The sequence below is a fragment of the Geospiza fortis genome, unplaced genomic scaffold (assembly GCF_000277835.1).
Source record: "Geospiza fortis unplaced genomic scaffold, GeoFor_1.0 scaffold763, whole genome shotgun sequence".
Taxonomy (NCBI): Eukaryota; Metazoa; Chordata; class Aves; order Passeriformes; family Thraupidae; genus Geospiza; species Geospiza fortis.
The window spans coordinates 31,276-48,558 of NW_005054550.1; the positions used below are offsets into that span (position 1 = coordinate 31,276).

The 17,283-nt window shown below is 39.2% G+C and overlaps 1 protein-coding gene across 2 annotated transcripts in view; it reads left to right on the forward strand.

Moving 5' to 3' along the window:
* Positions 1-272: 272 nt before the first annotated feature.
* CLIP4 (CAP-Gly domain containing linker protein family member 4) overlaps positions 273-17,283 on the forward strand; it is a 30,086-nt gene continuing 13,075 nt past the window's right edge. The window contains exons 1-10 of one of the 2 annotated variants that reach the window (XM_005429483.2): positions 273-315; positions 450-521; positions 2,453-2,516; positions 3,096-3,242; positions 5,788-5,927; positions 6,771-6,864; positions 7,744-7,905; positions 11,055-11,173; positions 13,407-13,643; positions 16,815-16,950. In XM_005429483.2, coding sequence (XP_005429540.1) covers positions 3,110-3,242; positions 5,788-5,927; positions 6,771-6,864; positions 7,744-7,905; positions 11,055-11,173; positions 13,407-13,643; positions 16,815-16,950 — 1,021 coding nt within the window. In that variant the 5' untranslated portion in view covers positions 273-315; positions 450-521; positions 2,453-2,516; positions 3,096-3,109. The remainder of the gene's footprint in view (positions 316-449; positions 522-2,452; positions 2,517-3,095; positions 3,243-5,787; positions 5,928-6,770; positions 6,865-7,743; positions 7,906-11,054; positions 11,174-13,406; positions 13,644-16,814; positions 16,951-17,283) is intronic. The other variant, XM_031064035.1, reaches the window with a different exon arrangement.

A 17,283-nucleotide genomic window follows, 5' to 3' on the forward strand; every position in this document is an offset into this window, starting at 1 on the left:
GTTATAGCTTGAAGTGCTTTAGCATTTGCAAGGTCTTACAGCACTTGCAGGAAAGCTTTGTGCTTTAACACAAATTACAAACTACAGTACATGGAAAAGTTGGATCCTCTATTATGGAACTTTTTTATATATATCTGCAGAGCTACCATGCCTTCCTCTGTAATGTGTGGATATCAAGAAACCTGTTGTTGCTGTTCAGTTTTGCCAACAAAAATGTGTGTGCGTCTGATGACTCTTTGAAGATTTTTTCCCTGATATTTCTGTTTTTTCACTTTCAGGTATAATTCAGTTGGAAGAACGTATGGCTGGCAAATAGTAAGTATGATACTCTGCTGTGATAAACTGTGCTCACTGGTAGTTTGGCAATGCTGTGAATAGAAAAAAATTCCCTCTTTTCTTTCATGTAATTTCTCTAATAGTTTCTGCTCTAAACTCTTTTACTAATACAGGAAAGTCACTGCTCTTTTGGAAGGCCTCCCATTCCACTGCACCAGGACTTTCCAGCTGAATCTTGGTGGGAAGTACGTTTTGGGTATTGTTTTGGTTTTGGTCACAACAGAACTCATTATGAGGATGGTGTGGGGATGCCTTTTCACTGCCTTTGAATTAGTTTTCAGCCTTTTCCTTTGCCTTTCCAGCTGTGTGTGTGGTGTTAGCTGGCTGGGAAGCTCTCACAGCTGAGCTGGCAGCCCCTGGAGGTGGCTGTGGGTGCAGAAAGTGTCACCTTGACATTGTGTGTCAGTGCTGGGTGGTGACACATGCCACATTCTAGAGCCAGATGAAACCCTGCAGTGTGAGGGTGTGCGCACTTCCACTGGAGGTGCTGGCATGTAAAAATTCATTCTTTCTGGAGCTGGGTCAGCATCTGCATTGTAGCCCTTGGGACTTGGTGCTGCCTACCTGGCAGCATGGGTTTTTTGCCTGCCTGCTTTGCTTTGGCAGAACACAGATGGTGTTCTTGTCCCTGGCCCAGCAGAATAAAAGATGCCCTGGCTACTTGCACAGTTAGTGTTCTGTCTGGTCTGCTTTCCTGTGTGCCATAAACGCTCTTTCTTGTATTCATTTTGAAATGTCTCTGTTGGTTTCAAGTTCCAACAACTTGTGTTGTCCTACTTCACAAAATCTCACCTTTTCCTGTTACCATCTGCTCAATCAGGTCTGGCTACTTTTCACTGTGCTCCTTTTGTTCCCTCAGTGTAGGGCTGTGCAAAAAGCTTTTAATTTCTTTTGTGTCTTTTTCCAGCTTAAGAGGCTCAGCTAATATGTCTTTTATACTCATGCATATTACTTGTTCCTTTGTGCATTTCATGAGAGCTCTGAGGTGCTGCCTCAGAGAAACTTGGGGATTCATATGTCTTACAAAGCTTTGTTTTGTTTTGCCACAGCCTCTGAAGAAATAGTAGATTGTAGCAGATTTATTTTGCTGTTGCCCTTCAAAAGCAATTTAATTAGGTATTTGCAGCTTAAGGGACTTTATCGTCCTTCACACAAGAAAGCTGTCATCTTTATGATGGCTATTAAGCCATTGAAATGTAAACTCTTAACTTTTCCTGACTGTAAGAAAATACTAATTGAAATAATTAGAGGTATTTTTGGCCTTGTTGAATAAAAGAACACATAAGCCAGTGCAATTTGATAATGCTGTGGGAAAAAATAGTCCTGTCCTTCCAGTGGCCTCCTCCTTGATCTTCATGCCAGAACATGAATTTGTACAGCTGTATAAGACTAGGGAAATAAACTAGTTGGGAGGAAAATGAGCATTTTTCATGTGCACCTTTATTCCCAACTTGAGCACAAGGTGAACTGTGAATGATGGGCAAGAAGAGAAGGTTTTAATTTATTTACTTCAAGATTAGCATCTGCTAATGCTAAAATGCTTTTTATATAAGCATATAGATTGTGAGGTCCCAAGCAGTGTGACCCATTTATTTGAGGAAATATCAGACTAAATCTGCTTATATAGGTTGTTGTGTGTTAGATACAAAAACCAAAATAAATCTTCTTTTAGGTTTTCATATTTACTTGGGTATAAATTAAATGTAATAAAAAGAAACATTCCTTCAAGCTCCACAGCTTCTTTCTGTCCAGCAGGCTGGCTGAACAAATTCCTGAGAAAAGAGCACTGTATACAATCTCCACAATAAAAATGTAGGTTGTTTAGTAGAAATGTTGCTTTTACCCTGAGTGTTTAATAATGATCATTCAAGATGCAGAATTTAAATTTTTCAGCTATGAGATGTAGCCTCTGATGGTGCAATCATGTCTGTTTCTATTAAGAATAATGATATTTTTGTTATTTGTTAATGAATTTGCCTAATGAACTGTCTTGCAAGTGGTAGCCAGCTTTCCTCTGATCTCAGCCTGTGAACCACAACTAGGATGTAACTTGGGCTGGTTGTTAGATTTTGTCACTATATCACTACAATGTTTTAGTCTTGATTCTCTCTCCTAGATTGCTGGAAGGCCTGGGAAGGTGACTGGAAGCAGCAGAAGAGGGGGAAGGTTCCAAGGCTGTGGTAAGTGTGCTATTTTAAACCAGCCAGGAGCAGAGCTGGGAAGGAGCTGATACGGAGCCGTGAGTCCAGGAGTGAATCACTCGGTGATGGATTGTCTGCAGCTGTGTGTGGGAAGATGAAAGACCTGAGAGTTTAAAAAGTGGAGGCAGCAGTAGCTGGCAGCACGTTCTTGCTCATGGTGAAGGGAGGGAATGTGCATGCACAGTGTGAGGGCAGGTACTTGATGCTTCACGTTTTCATAGAGCTGTGAAACACACTAATCCATTTATCCTTGGTGTGTATTGGCTAATAGAGCATTAATAAATTCTTTACTGCTCAGATGGGAAATTGGGGAGAAATATGATGTTTTCCATTAGTTAAGTGCAAGTTTAGTGGTGGAAGTCAAAAGTAGAAGTTGGCTAAACTGGGCACCATACTCTGTGAGCCTTGTTCATATATCAGTTTGTAAGAACGTCATGGCAGTAATAGTTTGCAAATTTGGGATTTTAGTCTCATTGCACGTTATATCTTACTATGATAGAGCCAATCCAAAGTATTACCAGTGAGGTTATTTATTGATTTTTATTTTCCCTCCTAAAGTGGCTTTCTAGAAGATGACCATAGAGGATCTCCCAGAACCTTCCTTTGAAGGAGATTCCCTCATTGAAAGAGAGCGATTCTTATTCCCAAGCTCTGAAACATCTGTTACTTTTTCTGTTGCTGCAGCACCAATGCCTTCAGACTGTGGTATGTACTTTAAACAGAAAATGAATTTGTGATCAGCAGAGAATAAATCTGAATAATAAATTTTAAGAAAAGCTGTCAACTCTTAATTATTTCTGTCCAGGAAAAGTTTTCTTCTTATTAAATGGATTCTCTGTTAAATGAAATTAAAGATGAAGACCCATGCTTTTTCCATTTTTCTTATTGCATACACTATAAATTATATCTTTTCTTTGTACAGTTCTGTGCATGTGTGGTCACGTTTGTACCTCTTTCACATCTCAGTGTAGAACTGGATATTGGAAGTTAATCTACACTACATTTGAAACCTCTAGAGTAACACTTTTTCTTGTGCTTTAGTATGTAAATGATGTAGTAGAAGAGGATATTTCTGTTGGAAGTGGACTTTTTGTGGTGGGTAAGGACTGTAAAGCGAGTGGTAGAAAATTATACCAAGTATCAGTGATCAGCTGTCAGAATAATGATTGTCTTCAGTAACTGTCTTCACATGTATAAATGATAATAAAAATTCTGACAGTATATAATGTGTTAAAATGCCACTGTAGGTAAGCAGCTTCACTGATAGCTGCAATTATAATGCCTTTGAATGTTGCAGAAGATATTAATAGCATCTGTATACTTCAAAAATCACTCCTTCCACCTCTGTGTTTCCCATGCATTGATTAGAGCAATCAGCTGTATTCAGGAAGAATAAATAAATGTAATGTTCTGTCTTTGACAGGCTCAGCATTCTCAAGACCTGATTTATAAGCTAGCTCAGGTTGGGAATGTAAGTGTTCCATATGAAATGTTCCAGTACATGAACGTGAGTCTTTACATGGTTTAGCCCTGTTCTGATCACTTCTCTGCTCTAAGTACTGCCATGATTTATTCCATCCCACTTTCTTGTCCCTTAGATAAAGTTTCCATTTGCCTTCTTTAAACACTGTTTTGTTGTGGTATCTTCTAATAACCCTATGATTTCACTGCTGTGTGTTCTGCCTGGTTTCTGCCTAGTCATTAAATTAAAATAAAATCCTTTTATAGGAGATTGCTGTCACCTGTGTAACAGTGACATTGCTGAATCTGGGTAAAGGAGGTTAAACCACGGCAGAGAGAGATTCTCAGTCTTTACATTCAGTGCATTTATTTTTCCTTAATGCAGCTGGCCACTGTCATCAATACTTGGGAAGACAGAGGGGGGAAAGTAATATTTTGAGGTATCTAGATGCCATTGCCATCCTTTCATAGGATTCATTGCTTTAACAGATTTTCTGTAACATTGCTTTCTTTGCAAAGACTACAGCTGATCACCTGTTAAGCACTTCGGGTGGTTGTTATTAATCCTTGATACAGTCTCAGATTTTTACCCTACCATGCTGATTGTAAGAGTTGATTTCTGATAGATAATTTAGATCAGGTTTCTGGTTAGAAATCTTCCTGGTAGAGTAAGAACTGTGAATATCTTGCAGGATCATTAATCTTGTTGCCTAGTTGTCTGTTTACTTCATAGTTTCAGCTGTAGATCAGCTGTGGTTTATGTGGAAGGTAAGTATTAGTGGATAAATCAGTAGATGTGTCTTGATGCATTGGATGTAGGGAAGAAGCACACTTTGTGTAGTGCTGGGAGATAAAGGGTTTGGGGTTTTTTTTATATGCTAGGTGCAAATAAAAATTAATGGTAAATATCAGTGAAAGTTGTCCTCCTTTTCCATTCTCATTGGGTCAAGGTGATGGAGTTTGAGGAACTCTAAATAGCCAGGAAGCGAACTCAGTATGTGCTCTTATCTGTAAATCCAATCTAGAAGTCAGGTATGCTGTTTTTGGGGAAAGGTTGGGATGATTCACCCAGGAGTGGTTCATGCCACGTCACACACCCAGATGGGTGATGGTGTGTGTTGCTTAACCTGTCTGTCCTGTCTGAGAGCCGTGAATCTGTGATGGATGTGAGCTGGTTGTACATTTATCCAAAACCTCTTTAAAAGGCAACTCCCTGATGGCTGCAGCAGGGGGTAAAAGTTCAGTGTTTGTCATGGTTCATTTGCTGATGGTAGTAGACTCTCCTTTCAGTCCCTCTCCTCATAGCCATTGCTATCCAGATTATTTCATGTAATTTTCCAGAGCTGGAAGAAATTCCACAGATTAAAAATAAAGAATGTTTATATAGAAGCATGTACACACACCTGTGAGTAATCTAACATATACTTTTGTAATAAGGTGTTTTATGCACTCTGGAGTTTGGGTTGCCTGATAAGAACATGAGGCTTAAAATCTTTAAAAGTATTTTTTTTCCCCCTGGTCTTGGTTTGGTGTCTTAATTTTTGAAGGTGTTTGTTTCCTGCAGCTGCCACCAGCTGGGATTGATGCATTAATGAAATACTGAAAATAGCAGAGGTCACAGAATGCCTTCGTGATTAGACTGTGTTTATATTTTAGTATGTTCCATGGAAATTGTGATGGAAGAAGAAGAAGATGTTTTCTCTCTGCTGTTCTTTGCCTCTGAGTTTGAAAAACTAGATGCATGTTAAATATCAAGATCTTATATAAAGACTCTTTTCTTTTTTAACAGAGTTTTCCTTCTTCGATCCCAATGATGCAGCATGCCAAGAAATACTCTTTGACCCCAAAACATCAGTTTCTGAATTGTTTGCTATCTTAAGGCAGTGGGTTCCACAGGTCCAGCAGAATATTGATATTATTGGGAATGAGGTGAGATACAAATCAAGATCCTTGAGTGCTCTCAATGTTAAACACTGTGTTGACAGTGAATAAAACCAATTCATTCAGAAGCAGAATTAATCATAAATGCAGATTTTGCCTTTTAAGAAGTAGTGACTGATCATGCCTTGTATTCCACATGTTGTCAGGTTTTATTTGGAAAACGAAAGATGATGGATAAAATTCAGTATGTTTGCATAGATGGTATAAACAATGTTTCTCTCAAGGCAATTGTGTTGAGACCCTTCACCTTGGTGTTTCAGTTTCCTACTTAGCAGTAGTACCAAACCCAAACCCAAAAAATACATGAAATTACTGTTAAAGCCCGACCTTAAGGGTAATATTTCCAAGGCACAAAATGTGTTTCTAGTATTTCTATCCTACTTTCTTATTTTTCTTCTGGATTACAGGTTTTTCTGGGGAAGTGTAGTGACGATGAACCCTACCATATTATACCTGGGGGCTTCTTTTTGTTGGGGTTGCATGGGAGTGGGCTGGGTAATTGTTGAGAGATCAAAGAACAAGGGGAGAGGTTCATAAATCATTTTCTCACGCAGTTAATTGCTTAACTTTTTAGCATGTGAAGTATATGTTAGAAGGAGCAATATAAAGATTCTTTTAATCTGTTAATAATGAAGGTTAATTATAATGCTATTTATTACATTTGTATATGTTGCTCAGTTCTGCAGTTAAGAGGCTTTTCTGGCAGGCTTCTTTGTTCCTAGCCATTGCAATGAATCCAGGAATCTGTATATCTGCAATAACTTAGGAAATAGTAGTGATGTCAGAGATATGCCCGAGCTAAAATGTGCTTGTTTTCCACTTGCCTGTCAGATCATTAAAAGGGGATGCAATGTGAATGACAGAGATGGACTGACTGATATGACTCTCCTGCATTACACTTGCAAATCAGGGGCTCATGGCATTGGTGAGTAAAAAAAAAGTCATTATAGATGTAAAAACCTAATTGACTCACATAAGCTTATCCCACTGACCCTTACAGGATTTTTCCTTGCAGTAGATTTTTTTTTTTCCTTGTGCTTGGTTTTCTCTGCTCTAGTGGCCATGAGCAAGGAAGATGCAGAACTGCAGCTGTAGCTATGGGGAGCAAGCTGAGTTAGTGGTATGGGTATTACACACAGTAGTAGCAGCTTAAACAGATACTTCATGTAGCAAAGGCAGTTTGAGACTGAGGTGCAAGCTACAAGTTTGCTATAATTTTTGCTGTAGTTTTCTTACAGCAGAACATTTAGGTGACTTGGCTGTTCTTTTTGTTTTGTTTCTTTCACCCTGTTTGTGTCAGAAGAGAACAATAAACTTTGTTTGCATTATTATGGTCATAAATACTGGAAATGAGAGTACATTTAGCTCTGTTTGAACACCCCTATTAACTTTTCTATGTTTTTGTACCTGAGCCCACTTCTCCTCTGAGTTTGAGAGAAGTCTGGCATCTTCTCTGGTCATCTTCCCTGGTGTTGGCACATCTTTTAACATGAACTTCAACATCAAATTGTGATGTGCATTTCTTTTTCTCCTACCAGATCCTAAAATTCCTGGGTTTGCTGGCTGACACAGTACTTACATTAGAGAAAAACAGATAGTGTTATTATACACTAGAGATTTCAGCCCTTTATCATAAAGGGCAGAGATTTCTGTATCCTAATCTTAAAAAGAAAGGCATAGTAATAGTTCTGCTGTGAGCTTGAAGGGCTTAATGTATGTTTTGTTTTACACATAAACATGTGTGTGTTTTTTGAGGTCAAATAAAGAAATCACTAATGCATTCTTTACAAAAATTACCCTGCAGGTGATGTTGAAACTGCTGTAAAATTTGCAACACAGCTGATTGAGTTGGGTGCTGACAGCAGCTTGCGCAGCCGCTGGACAAATATGAATGCCTTGCACTATGCTGCCTACTTTGATGTTCCAGAACTGATCAGTGTTATTTTGAAAAATGCAAAGCCAAAAGGTAGGCACTGTGACCTTTGTTTCATGTACTTGCCCATATTTTGTAGATCCTGAGCTGGTGTATTGTGCTCTGTAAGTCTGGTGTTCATTTATCCATTATACATAAATAATTTCTTATTCTTTTATTGGTTCATTGGTTCATTTTTTCTCTTAAGTTATTTTTTAGTGCTTTACTGTACTGTTTCCATTGCTGGTTTTTAAACTTGAGCTTTGTACAAGACAGTAGAAGTTTCAAATAGACTGGAAAGCAAACAGGTTAATCTCAAGTTATTGAGAACTAAGAGAATGTTTGCAGAAAACCAAAGACACAATTATTTTAGTAAAATCTTGTGGTTTTCAAGTTCCTTAAACATTGAGAAGTATGTTTGACATGTGGGGAGAAGGTTAAAGGAGTAGCGGGGATTTGGCAATTGCATGTGGCAAACCTGTGACTGAGGCAATTTTGATGTGCTCGTTTTCCCATTTCTCAGCTATGTAGAAGGTCCTGTTTAAGTAGCAATTTAACTGTAGTGTTTGGCATAAATAGATAACACCTTTTGGGATGATACTGTGAAGGACTGGTAGTTGGAGCCCTATTTATACTGATGCACATGGAAATACAGAAATGGTTCTGATCAGAACCGTTTGTTTCTAATTTGGTCAGGACAGCAAAACCAGTAAGCAACTTTATTGCTAAAATTGTACAAATGTGAATTTGTCACTAAAATGGTACAAATGTGAATTTGTTTTACTGAATATCCTTCTGATTTGTGCTAGTTTGCAAAAGGATTTATTTATCTAGGGACTCTCTCTTAGCAGTTTGAAAAGCTGGTAGGCTTTTGGAGTACCCAGGGCTTGCTTACCACGTCTTGAATCTCCATGGAGGTAATTGCTAAGCAGTGCTTTTACTGGTGTGACTTGCTTAGGAGGTGACATGTGTGGGTGGATAACAAAAGGCAAAATCAGACTGCACAGTAGTTAAGTCCACATCACATTTCAATAGCCTGGCTTCCATAATTTGCATCAGCAGTCTCCTTTCAGACCTTGTTGGCATTTGGTGTTCTCCTCCTGTGCAGTTCCTGCAGAAGGGGTGGGACTTTGCTCAGATTTCCAAGGAAACCACTCCAGTTACTGGGCAGTTGGCAATTCTTGGATAAACAGCTGATATTTTTAATCTCAGGAAATATGTAAAATTATTTGCCCTGTGACATGGAAACAATGGATAGTCTGAATTAATAGAATAATTTTAGCTCCATACTTCATCAGGCAGTTTGCAGAGAAGGAAGAACATACGTAGAAGGTGAACATGCTTTGGATGAATCCATACTGAACTGGAGAAAAAATGGTTGCTAATATAAAAATAACTTCAAGACAGTGGTGTGCTGACTCTGAGACACCCATTGTGAAGCACAGGTGTTTCCTTTTTATTCACTGCTAAACTGCTTTCTTTATGACACTCTGTAGTTAAAGTCTTCATACAGATTTACTCAGTTGCTGCAGTACAGAGCTAGTTTGATCTTGGATTTTTAGAGGTTTTAAATACAAAAATTGTATATTATTTTCTTCTAGACAGTTTGGGGGTAGTTACCTGGTAACATTTGATATTTGTCTTTCTTCCTGTCACGTCTACTATGCCCACTTAGATTGAAGCTGTAAGAGAGCTGTTCAGAAAATCTAAGCATGAAGCTTGCAAGTCTGAGGAAGTCACAGAGTCTAACTCAAAAAGCTAAACCACACATCAGTTGTTTTTCAAAATAGGAGTACATGCAGCTGTTGATGGCTCAGTAGCTGATGCTACTGACCGGTATTTCTGCAAATTGGTTCCTATGTGTGCAGAAAATGTTTGACTGTATCCCATGGAAGTTTCACTGGCTGTATGCAGCTCATCAGCTTCTAGCTGGTTTTAAACTGGTGATGTTTTCTGACCTTTGGTACATCTCCATGTGTAGCTCTCGTTAGGATTGAGGCATGTGAATGCAGTCTTTTTTCATGTTTGTGTTCAATCACAGCAACTGCAAAACTGTTAAATTCTGATTGGAAATTTGTTACCTTTGATCTTTATAAAATTGAGTCAGTTTTACTAGTATGTATGAACTTAACACGTCTATACAGACATATATAACTGTGTATTTTCTATATTGTTGATGTTTTATTTTTATTTAGTGTAACTATATAAGGATGTTGATACAGTTGGGATATACTTTGTTTATGGCGTTGTGAGAAGGACTAGTGTTTTTTGGGATGGAGACTGATACTGGAAAATATAAGGAAACTCTTCAGCCCTGAGGTGGAAAGTTTTATGTTCCTCACTGGTATTTCAAATTGTACATGGTTGCTAATACTTGTGCTCTTGTGCTTGTGTATTAAATCAGCTGGCATTTTTAATTAACAGTCCTATACCTAACTGACTCAAAATGACATCTCTCTTGTGTAATTTAAGAGAGGAGCCTCAGACTAAACACACATTTAAACTCCAATCTTCTAGAACACTAATAACTTCATAGCAGATTGAAAGATATATTGGGAACAACTGATAGAAATATATATTGTGCTGAATCACTTCCAGGCAGATGCAGTTCTCCATTTTCCAAACTATCAGTGTGAGACCCTTCAGAGTGCAATTCTTTGAAAACAAAGAAATTGTAACAATCACCAGCTCTTACTTAATTCTTGGCCATTAGTAATTAAATCAGTGTAAAGCAGATGTATAATCAGTTTTCCCTTGCCCTACTGCCTGCTCACGAAGGAAAACAACTGGTTGGAGATGCATCTCATTTTAATGTTTGACACCTAGAAGCAGTAAAATATAAATGTTTCTGAAACATTAAAAAATTAATTTACTTGCAAACCTGAAGTTACTCACTTGTTAATCTTGTCACAGTAGATTTGGCACCCTGAGTAGCAGCAATTTTGCAGTTAAGCCATCAGTAGTAAAAAATAAGTGAAAGTACATGCTCATCTTACAGGTTGGTTCGTGGTATGAATAAACAGCTGCAAATAAGGTTGATATCCATGTAGAATTACTTCTTATATGCATTTGGTACATAAATAATGGTGTGTCTGTGTAAATGCTAGCATAAACTGTAAAAATGAATGTCCTCTCAAGGAATCTGTAGGGGGAAATGTTCATGTAACAGACTTGCATACCTCACATGTGATGTTTAATTGCAGATGTGGATGCCACCTGTAGTGATTTTGATTTTGGAACAGCTTTGCATATTGCTGCATTTAACCTATGCACAGGAGCTGTCAAGTGTTTACTGGAACATGGAGCAAATCCTGCCTTTAGGGTAAGGAGTTAGGTTGTAGATTCACCTGAAGGTGAAAAAGGTACCTGGAAATACTGAACAGTCTGACCAGGATTCTGACTAGCTGAAAGTGTGCTACATGGAGTGAGAGTGCCTCAGAAAAAGATATTTGCAACTCATAGTGGATGATTTTGTGTGCTTTGTCCTACTCGTGTGTTGAAGTTTGTATTTTTGTGTCATGGTCTGGTTCATTAGTTCAAATAACTTTCAAGAGGTTTTTCTGTTTGTTGTTTGAGCTTTCATTTATTAATACTCATGGGTGTCTTGCATCAGCTGAGTACCCATGGCAGTCTGGGATCTTTTCAGAAATGGAGGAGTGCAATCTTTGCCCTCCAGAAGTGCAGTGCTGTGCTTAGCAGTGAGCCTGGTGTTAACATGAGTAACTGAGAATGCGTAAACATCACCTGCTCTCCTTAGTAACCCAGTAATAGGCACAGGTTACACTGCAGAGTGTTGCTAATATGTGTCTAATATTGGGTTACTGCCACAGTCTCGGGTTTTGATTGAGTTTTGTGTTTGATTTGGGTGTTTGGTGGTTTTTTTGTTGTTTGTGTTTTTGGGGGGAGGGGCTTGGAAGGTGTTCTTATTTTAGCAAAACCAGTATCTCAGTTCTCCGTTTTCAAATGCAGGGGGTTATTTTAAATGAGAAATCATAGCTGTTTTAAGGGTACTCAAAAGTCATTATTTTATGTAGCACTGTTGCTGTGAAATCTCCTGGCATTATTGTCCGTACAGTTCTTCATGATATTCAATCTAGATCTCTTGGAAAATGGTGGGGTTCTTTTTGTCTCTCTATTCAGTGTGCATGAATGTGTCTCAAGTTCTCTGGCAGTTGTTATGTTTGGGAGTCTGTTGTCACAGGGAGTGCTGCTTTGTAGTTGCACAAGCTTTCTGAGCTGCCAGGGGTGGCTGTGCCCTTGGGAAGGGAAATCCTGAGCTTCCCCTGAGCTTCCACTTTGCTTTCCTGCCGCTGCTCTGCCCCTGTTTTGTGTTTGCAGGGCACCTGGTGGGCTGAATTGTGGGGCTGATATGACCAAAATAATCTCTAATGTCATGACTGCAAACTCAAACTCCCCACTCAACTTTAACCCAGCTATTTCCTGTTTTTAAGGTAGTGTGATTTTTACTTACAGAGTGATTGGCGATTTTTAAGGAATGGTGGGTGTTGAATTGCTCAAACTTGCAATAAAGTTTTGATTAGAGACAGTGTGTAGAGTTGGGTTATTTGGGAACAGCAGTGTAAATTCTGAGTAAGGATTATACTTTTCTAGCTTTGAGATGGATTGAGAGGGGGTTCAGGAAACATTGAACTTCTAGTCTGTTTTGAAGGGACCAAGACAAGTACAATCTTACTCTGCATCATTCCTTCTGGTAATGTCTGAGTCCAGGGGCTCAGTTGAGACATATTTGGAAGAATGAGATGATTATTTTGCTGCAGATGTTGTGAAAATGGGCAGACAGCCAAAGCTCCACATCAATGGCTTTGCTAAAGAGTGTAGGTAGGACTGTCCCTGGAGCAGCCTGCTGTCTGGGCAGCTGTCTGGAGTTGAGGTTAACTCCAGGAGAGCTGATGCTCCAGCAACTTGTCCTGTCACATAGGACATGCAGGGAATCACAGTCACAGCTCTCTGGGAGTGGGTTGTGTTTGGAAAGGACTCTGTCCTTAATCCATCTCTCATAGGTTAGTCTGTGTCTAGATAAACCTGAACAGATTTATTCAGGTACTCGTATGAGCCATCGCATTTGCATATTCTATACATGCAACATACATTAATTAAATTCCCTCTTACATTTGGAATAAGCCTCACCAAGGAGCAAGCTATATGCTGGGTAAAGACATTCTTTGGGAGGAGTTTGCATTTTGGTGTTGGCATTACAGACCAGAAGTCTGCTTTGCTTTCCTAACTCTGAGTTCAGGTATACAGATAGACACAAGTGTCTTGTTTCAGGTGTTCTGAGTCCTAATAATGTTCTTAAATTTGAAAATGTTGGTTACTTATCAGTTTCAAAAATGAGATGCTGTACATGCTAGCTGATCTAGCTAAGGATGTTTTGGTATCCTTATTTGAAAGTGTGGATTTTTTTCATAGCTGTTTATATTCTAGGAAAAATATCTGATAAAGAGGATTAAACACTTTGTGAAACACTGTGTTTTCATCTGGTCAGATTTATCTTGTAACAGCATTAAATCCTGTGCTATGTTATGTTTCTACAGAATGACAAAGGGCAGATTCCAGCAGATGTGGTTCCTGATCCAGTAGATATGCCACTGGAAATGGCAGATGCAGCAGCCAGTGCAAAGGAAATCAAGCAGATCCTGCTGGATGCAGTGCCTCTCTCGTGTGACATCTCCAAAGCCATGATTCCAACCTATGACCATGTCACAGGCAGGGCCATGCTTTTGTCACTTGGCCTGAAGCTGGGGGATCGTGTCGTTATTGCAGGACAGAAGGTATGGCCACCAGCCTGGCACCACTCTCATAATTCCTGGAGAGTCCATTTCTTTACCACTTTGGAGACATACCTCAATTTGAGGGTCTGAAATGCTTTCTGGAAGGTGTGATCTCTGGATGGCAGCAAGGAACTGGTTAGGGAAAGTAATAAGCTGAGGAGTTGTGTGATAAAGTCATTATTATGAGAAGCAGTTTTGACAGGCATAGGCTGCATTTTGTGTCTTGAAATGATTTTTAACAGTCTCCTAGAGTATGTCAGCATGGCTCAGCTTTTATTAATGTTTTTGATGTCACATCAAAGTGATGGTAAAGTTGGCAAATTACTCTGTGAGTTGCCCAGCTTTGTTAGGAGTGTGCGTTTGTGAAGTACTCCTGATAGTTTCCAGAAGGCAGGGAACAAACCCTTCAGTTCTGCTTAGCCTATAGTAACCCAATTTCACTGGTGCAATGCAGCTAAAATGTTTGGAGCAGTGCTGTGCCAACAGGGTTGTTACATGGTTCTGTGAAAGTATAAGGATGTAGTTAAAAGAGGTCCAGCTCAAATGTGAATAGCTCTTTAGAAGCTACCATGATAGCCACCTTTCTAAAACATTTTAAAACTGTAGCATTAATATTGCATTCAGTATTCAGACTTTTTATTTGCTGTGATAGCAAGGGATCTAAGTGCTAGAGCTCTTTCAGAGAAGTACTTTTTTCCTGGTAAATACTGAAAGCATTTTTGAGCAAAATTTTATATTTGAATAGCTTTCACATTAATAGCTTTCCTAATATAACTTCAGATTTGTAACTGTCACAACTGAAAGATTCTAAAGTGATCTCCAGCAAGAGTGTGAAGCAGCTCCCATTGTGTATTTTAATTTGGTGTATTCTTGAAATTGGGTCAGGGAGAGCAAAGGAATCACTAGCTATGCAGAAGGCATTTTAACTGAAGTATTTACAGAAAGCCGCTTATTCTTTAAAGACAGAAGTTTCTTTATCAGAAATCACAGTGGCAGCAAGAGGAGATAATGTAAGTGCAAGTTAATGGAGGCTTTAGAGCAAGAAAGTGGTGAAATTGGTGCTCTTGTGTAAGTAAGGCCCACAGAACAGTTTGTGCTGTAATGTGCTCACTGTGCATGGACAGAGCTGCCTGGGTTTGGTTGCTTTTATTTCTTCTAATTGATTATGCTGTTGCAGTGTTTTTAAAGAAGTTGTTGGAAGTTGTTTTTGTGCTGCCAAAGGCCAGCAGGGCTTTGCAGCTAGCTTGTTTTTCTTTAAGGGAGCCCGTTCTAGAGCAGGTGGGAAGAAGGAATGTGATTGTGCTTTTTGAACTTCCATTTCCACAGCAGCTTTCCTCCCTTCCTTCCTTTGTGTGCGAGGAGCAGTTGTGCAGTACTCCCACATTTCTTCCCACCCCTTTTCTCTCTTTGCCCGAATGGAGAATTTGTTCTCAGCCCTGCCTTCCCCTCCCCCTCGATACTCCTAAATTCCTGCAGGGTGGAGCAAAAGTGAAAACAGGATGAGTAAAATGGTGCCCTGTTTTTAACCTTCTCCTGGATCAGTTCTCATTCTGGAATATGGAAGCTGGGATGAGGGCACTTGGAACAGCAGCATTTTTGGAGCTATATTTACGGGTTCCTGTTGTCTTTTCTGCTTCTGCAGTCTCCTAGTATGTCAGCTTTAATGAAGCTTGAAAGCCAAGCACAGTAGATGCCAGAGGGAGAATGGATTCCTCTCCTGGCTCCTACTGTGCCTGTCGTTCTGGTTGTCCTGCAGGGTAGGAAGCTGTGTAAGCAGGTGTTCATGTGTATGTGATTTGGGGCCCCACAGCTCCACCAGCTCCTGCTCTGCTAGGCTGAGTTCCCATTTGGATCACATCTGATGAAAAGGGAGTGAAAAGGAGATAGCAGCTGGGAGAAAGCTGCTCCTCCTGTGTCTCATGTGAGAGAGATCCCCTGCTCCTTGCTTGCACAGGTCCTTGGGCAGAATTGAAGTTGCAGTTTTGCCATCTCCAGTTTAAGATGCTGGCTGTTTTCCTTTCTGCTCAGTAAATGCCCTTTGGCTGGTGCCTGGAAAGTAAGTGGAGGAATTGTAGGAATCCGTGGGGCTGCTTGGCCAAACTTCCCCTGGCTGAATTGAATCCCTGTGTCAGTAGGTACAAGGTCTCAGTCTAGATTAGTGTGACATACCTGCCTATAGCAGTCAAGTTTAAGGAGATCTTCAGCATAAGAGAAGAGGCTCTGGGTTGTGTTTGTTTCTTTACAGACATTAGGAAAGAGTAGCTGGAAGGTTTTGTAGTTAAAAAAAAATTGTTTCTATCTGTTTACTCTCTGAGGCTTAGGTTAAACAGTGGAGTCATAATGTAAAATGAACTAACATTAATGTCACATGAGATGAGGAAAACTGAGCAACTGAAAGATCAAAGTTTCTTATTACTAAAACTAATTTAAAAATCAAATATAGAAATGAATGTAAATCAAGGTTAAATGCAGCTCTTGTAGTTTTTCCTCCCCTGTTTGGTTGAAGTGTGTGAGCTTATAATGTATATTTGTGGATAAAGAAGTCTACCAGCAGGACTGGTCTGTCTTGATATTCTTCATATGCTTATCTGTTCAGCGTTTATAGTATTTATTGAAGCAACAGCAAATGGTTAAAACATTTGCTGGCTTTTAAAATTTTGTTTAATCATAAGAACCTTTTCCAAAGAAAAAAATTAATTATGCTCTGAAGTTTACCCTCGAACCTTTGCTATATATATAAATATATATGCTTGTTTGTATCTATGCACACAAAGATTTGTCTAATATTTCTATGGAACCTCCAGTTCAGGAAGATACCTAGCCCTGATTCTGGATAAACAGTGCAAGTAAAACCTCTCACTGGGCATGTGCTTGCTGACCTAGAGCTGTGTTTACAGTGGTTCTTACTGTCTAATTCTTGTCTGTTGTGGCATTTGTCCATAATGTTTAATGCAAAATGCACACAGAAGGAATAAGACCTTTTGGAAAATGTATTGAGTGGTGTTGAAAGGTAGGAATGTGAATAAATGAGGGAAATGATGTTTCCATTTTTGTGATGACTTGTCTTGCATTTTGGAGATGACTTGCTGTCTCTTTCATAACCCATACTATTTTCTCATTAACAACATTTGTTTAACAAACCCATTCTTTGTTGATTCTTTTTTGTCTTAGGTTGGTACCTTAAGATTTTGTGGCACAACAGAATTTGCCAGTGGCCAGTGGGCTGGTGTAGAGCTGGATGAACCAGAAGGGAAGAACAATGGAAGTGTTGGAAAAGTCCAGTACTTCAAGTGTGCACCAAAACGCGGTATAGCCTTTATTTTATTTTCTCTTCAATTTTTAAACCCCCAAATTTAAAGAGTACTGGAAGGTATGAGCTGTTTGGGAGGATAAAAACAGGTAGCAGATTCTGTTGCTTTTCTTTACAGTGCTTTGTTTGATTTATTGGTTCTTTAGCTGGTCCTAAAGTTTTGGCTGCAACTATTTGCAAAATGACTGAAACAACCAACCAGTCAAAATTTCTGGTTATTTCCTTGAAAATGTGAGATTTCCTGTGTTTTCATTGATACTGTTGAAAGGACTTGTTTGTACTATAACAGTAATAGCCATGTTTTTTTACCTGCTTTGTCTTCCTTGCTCA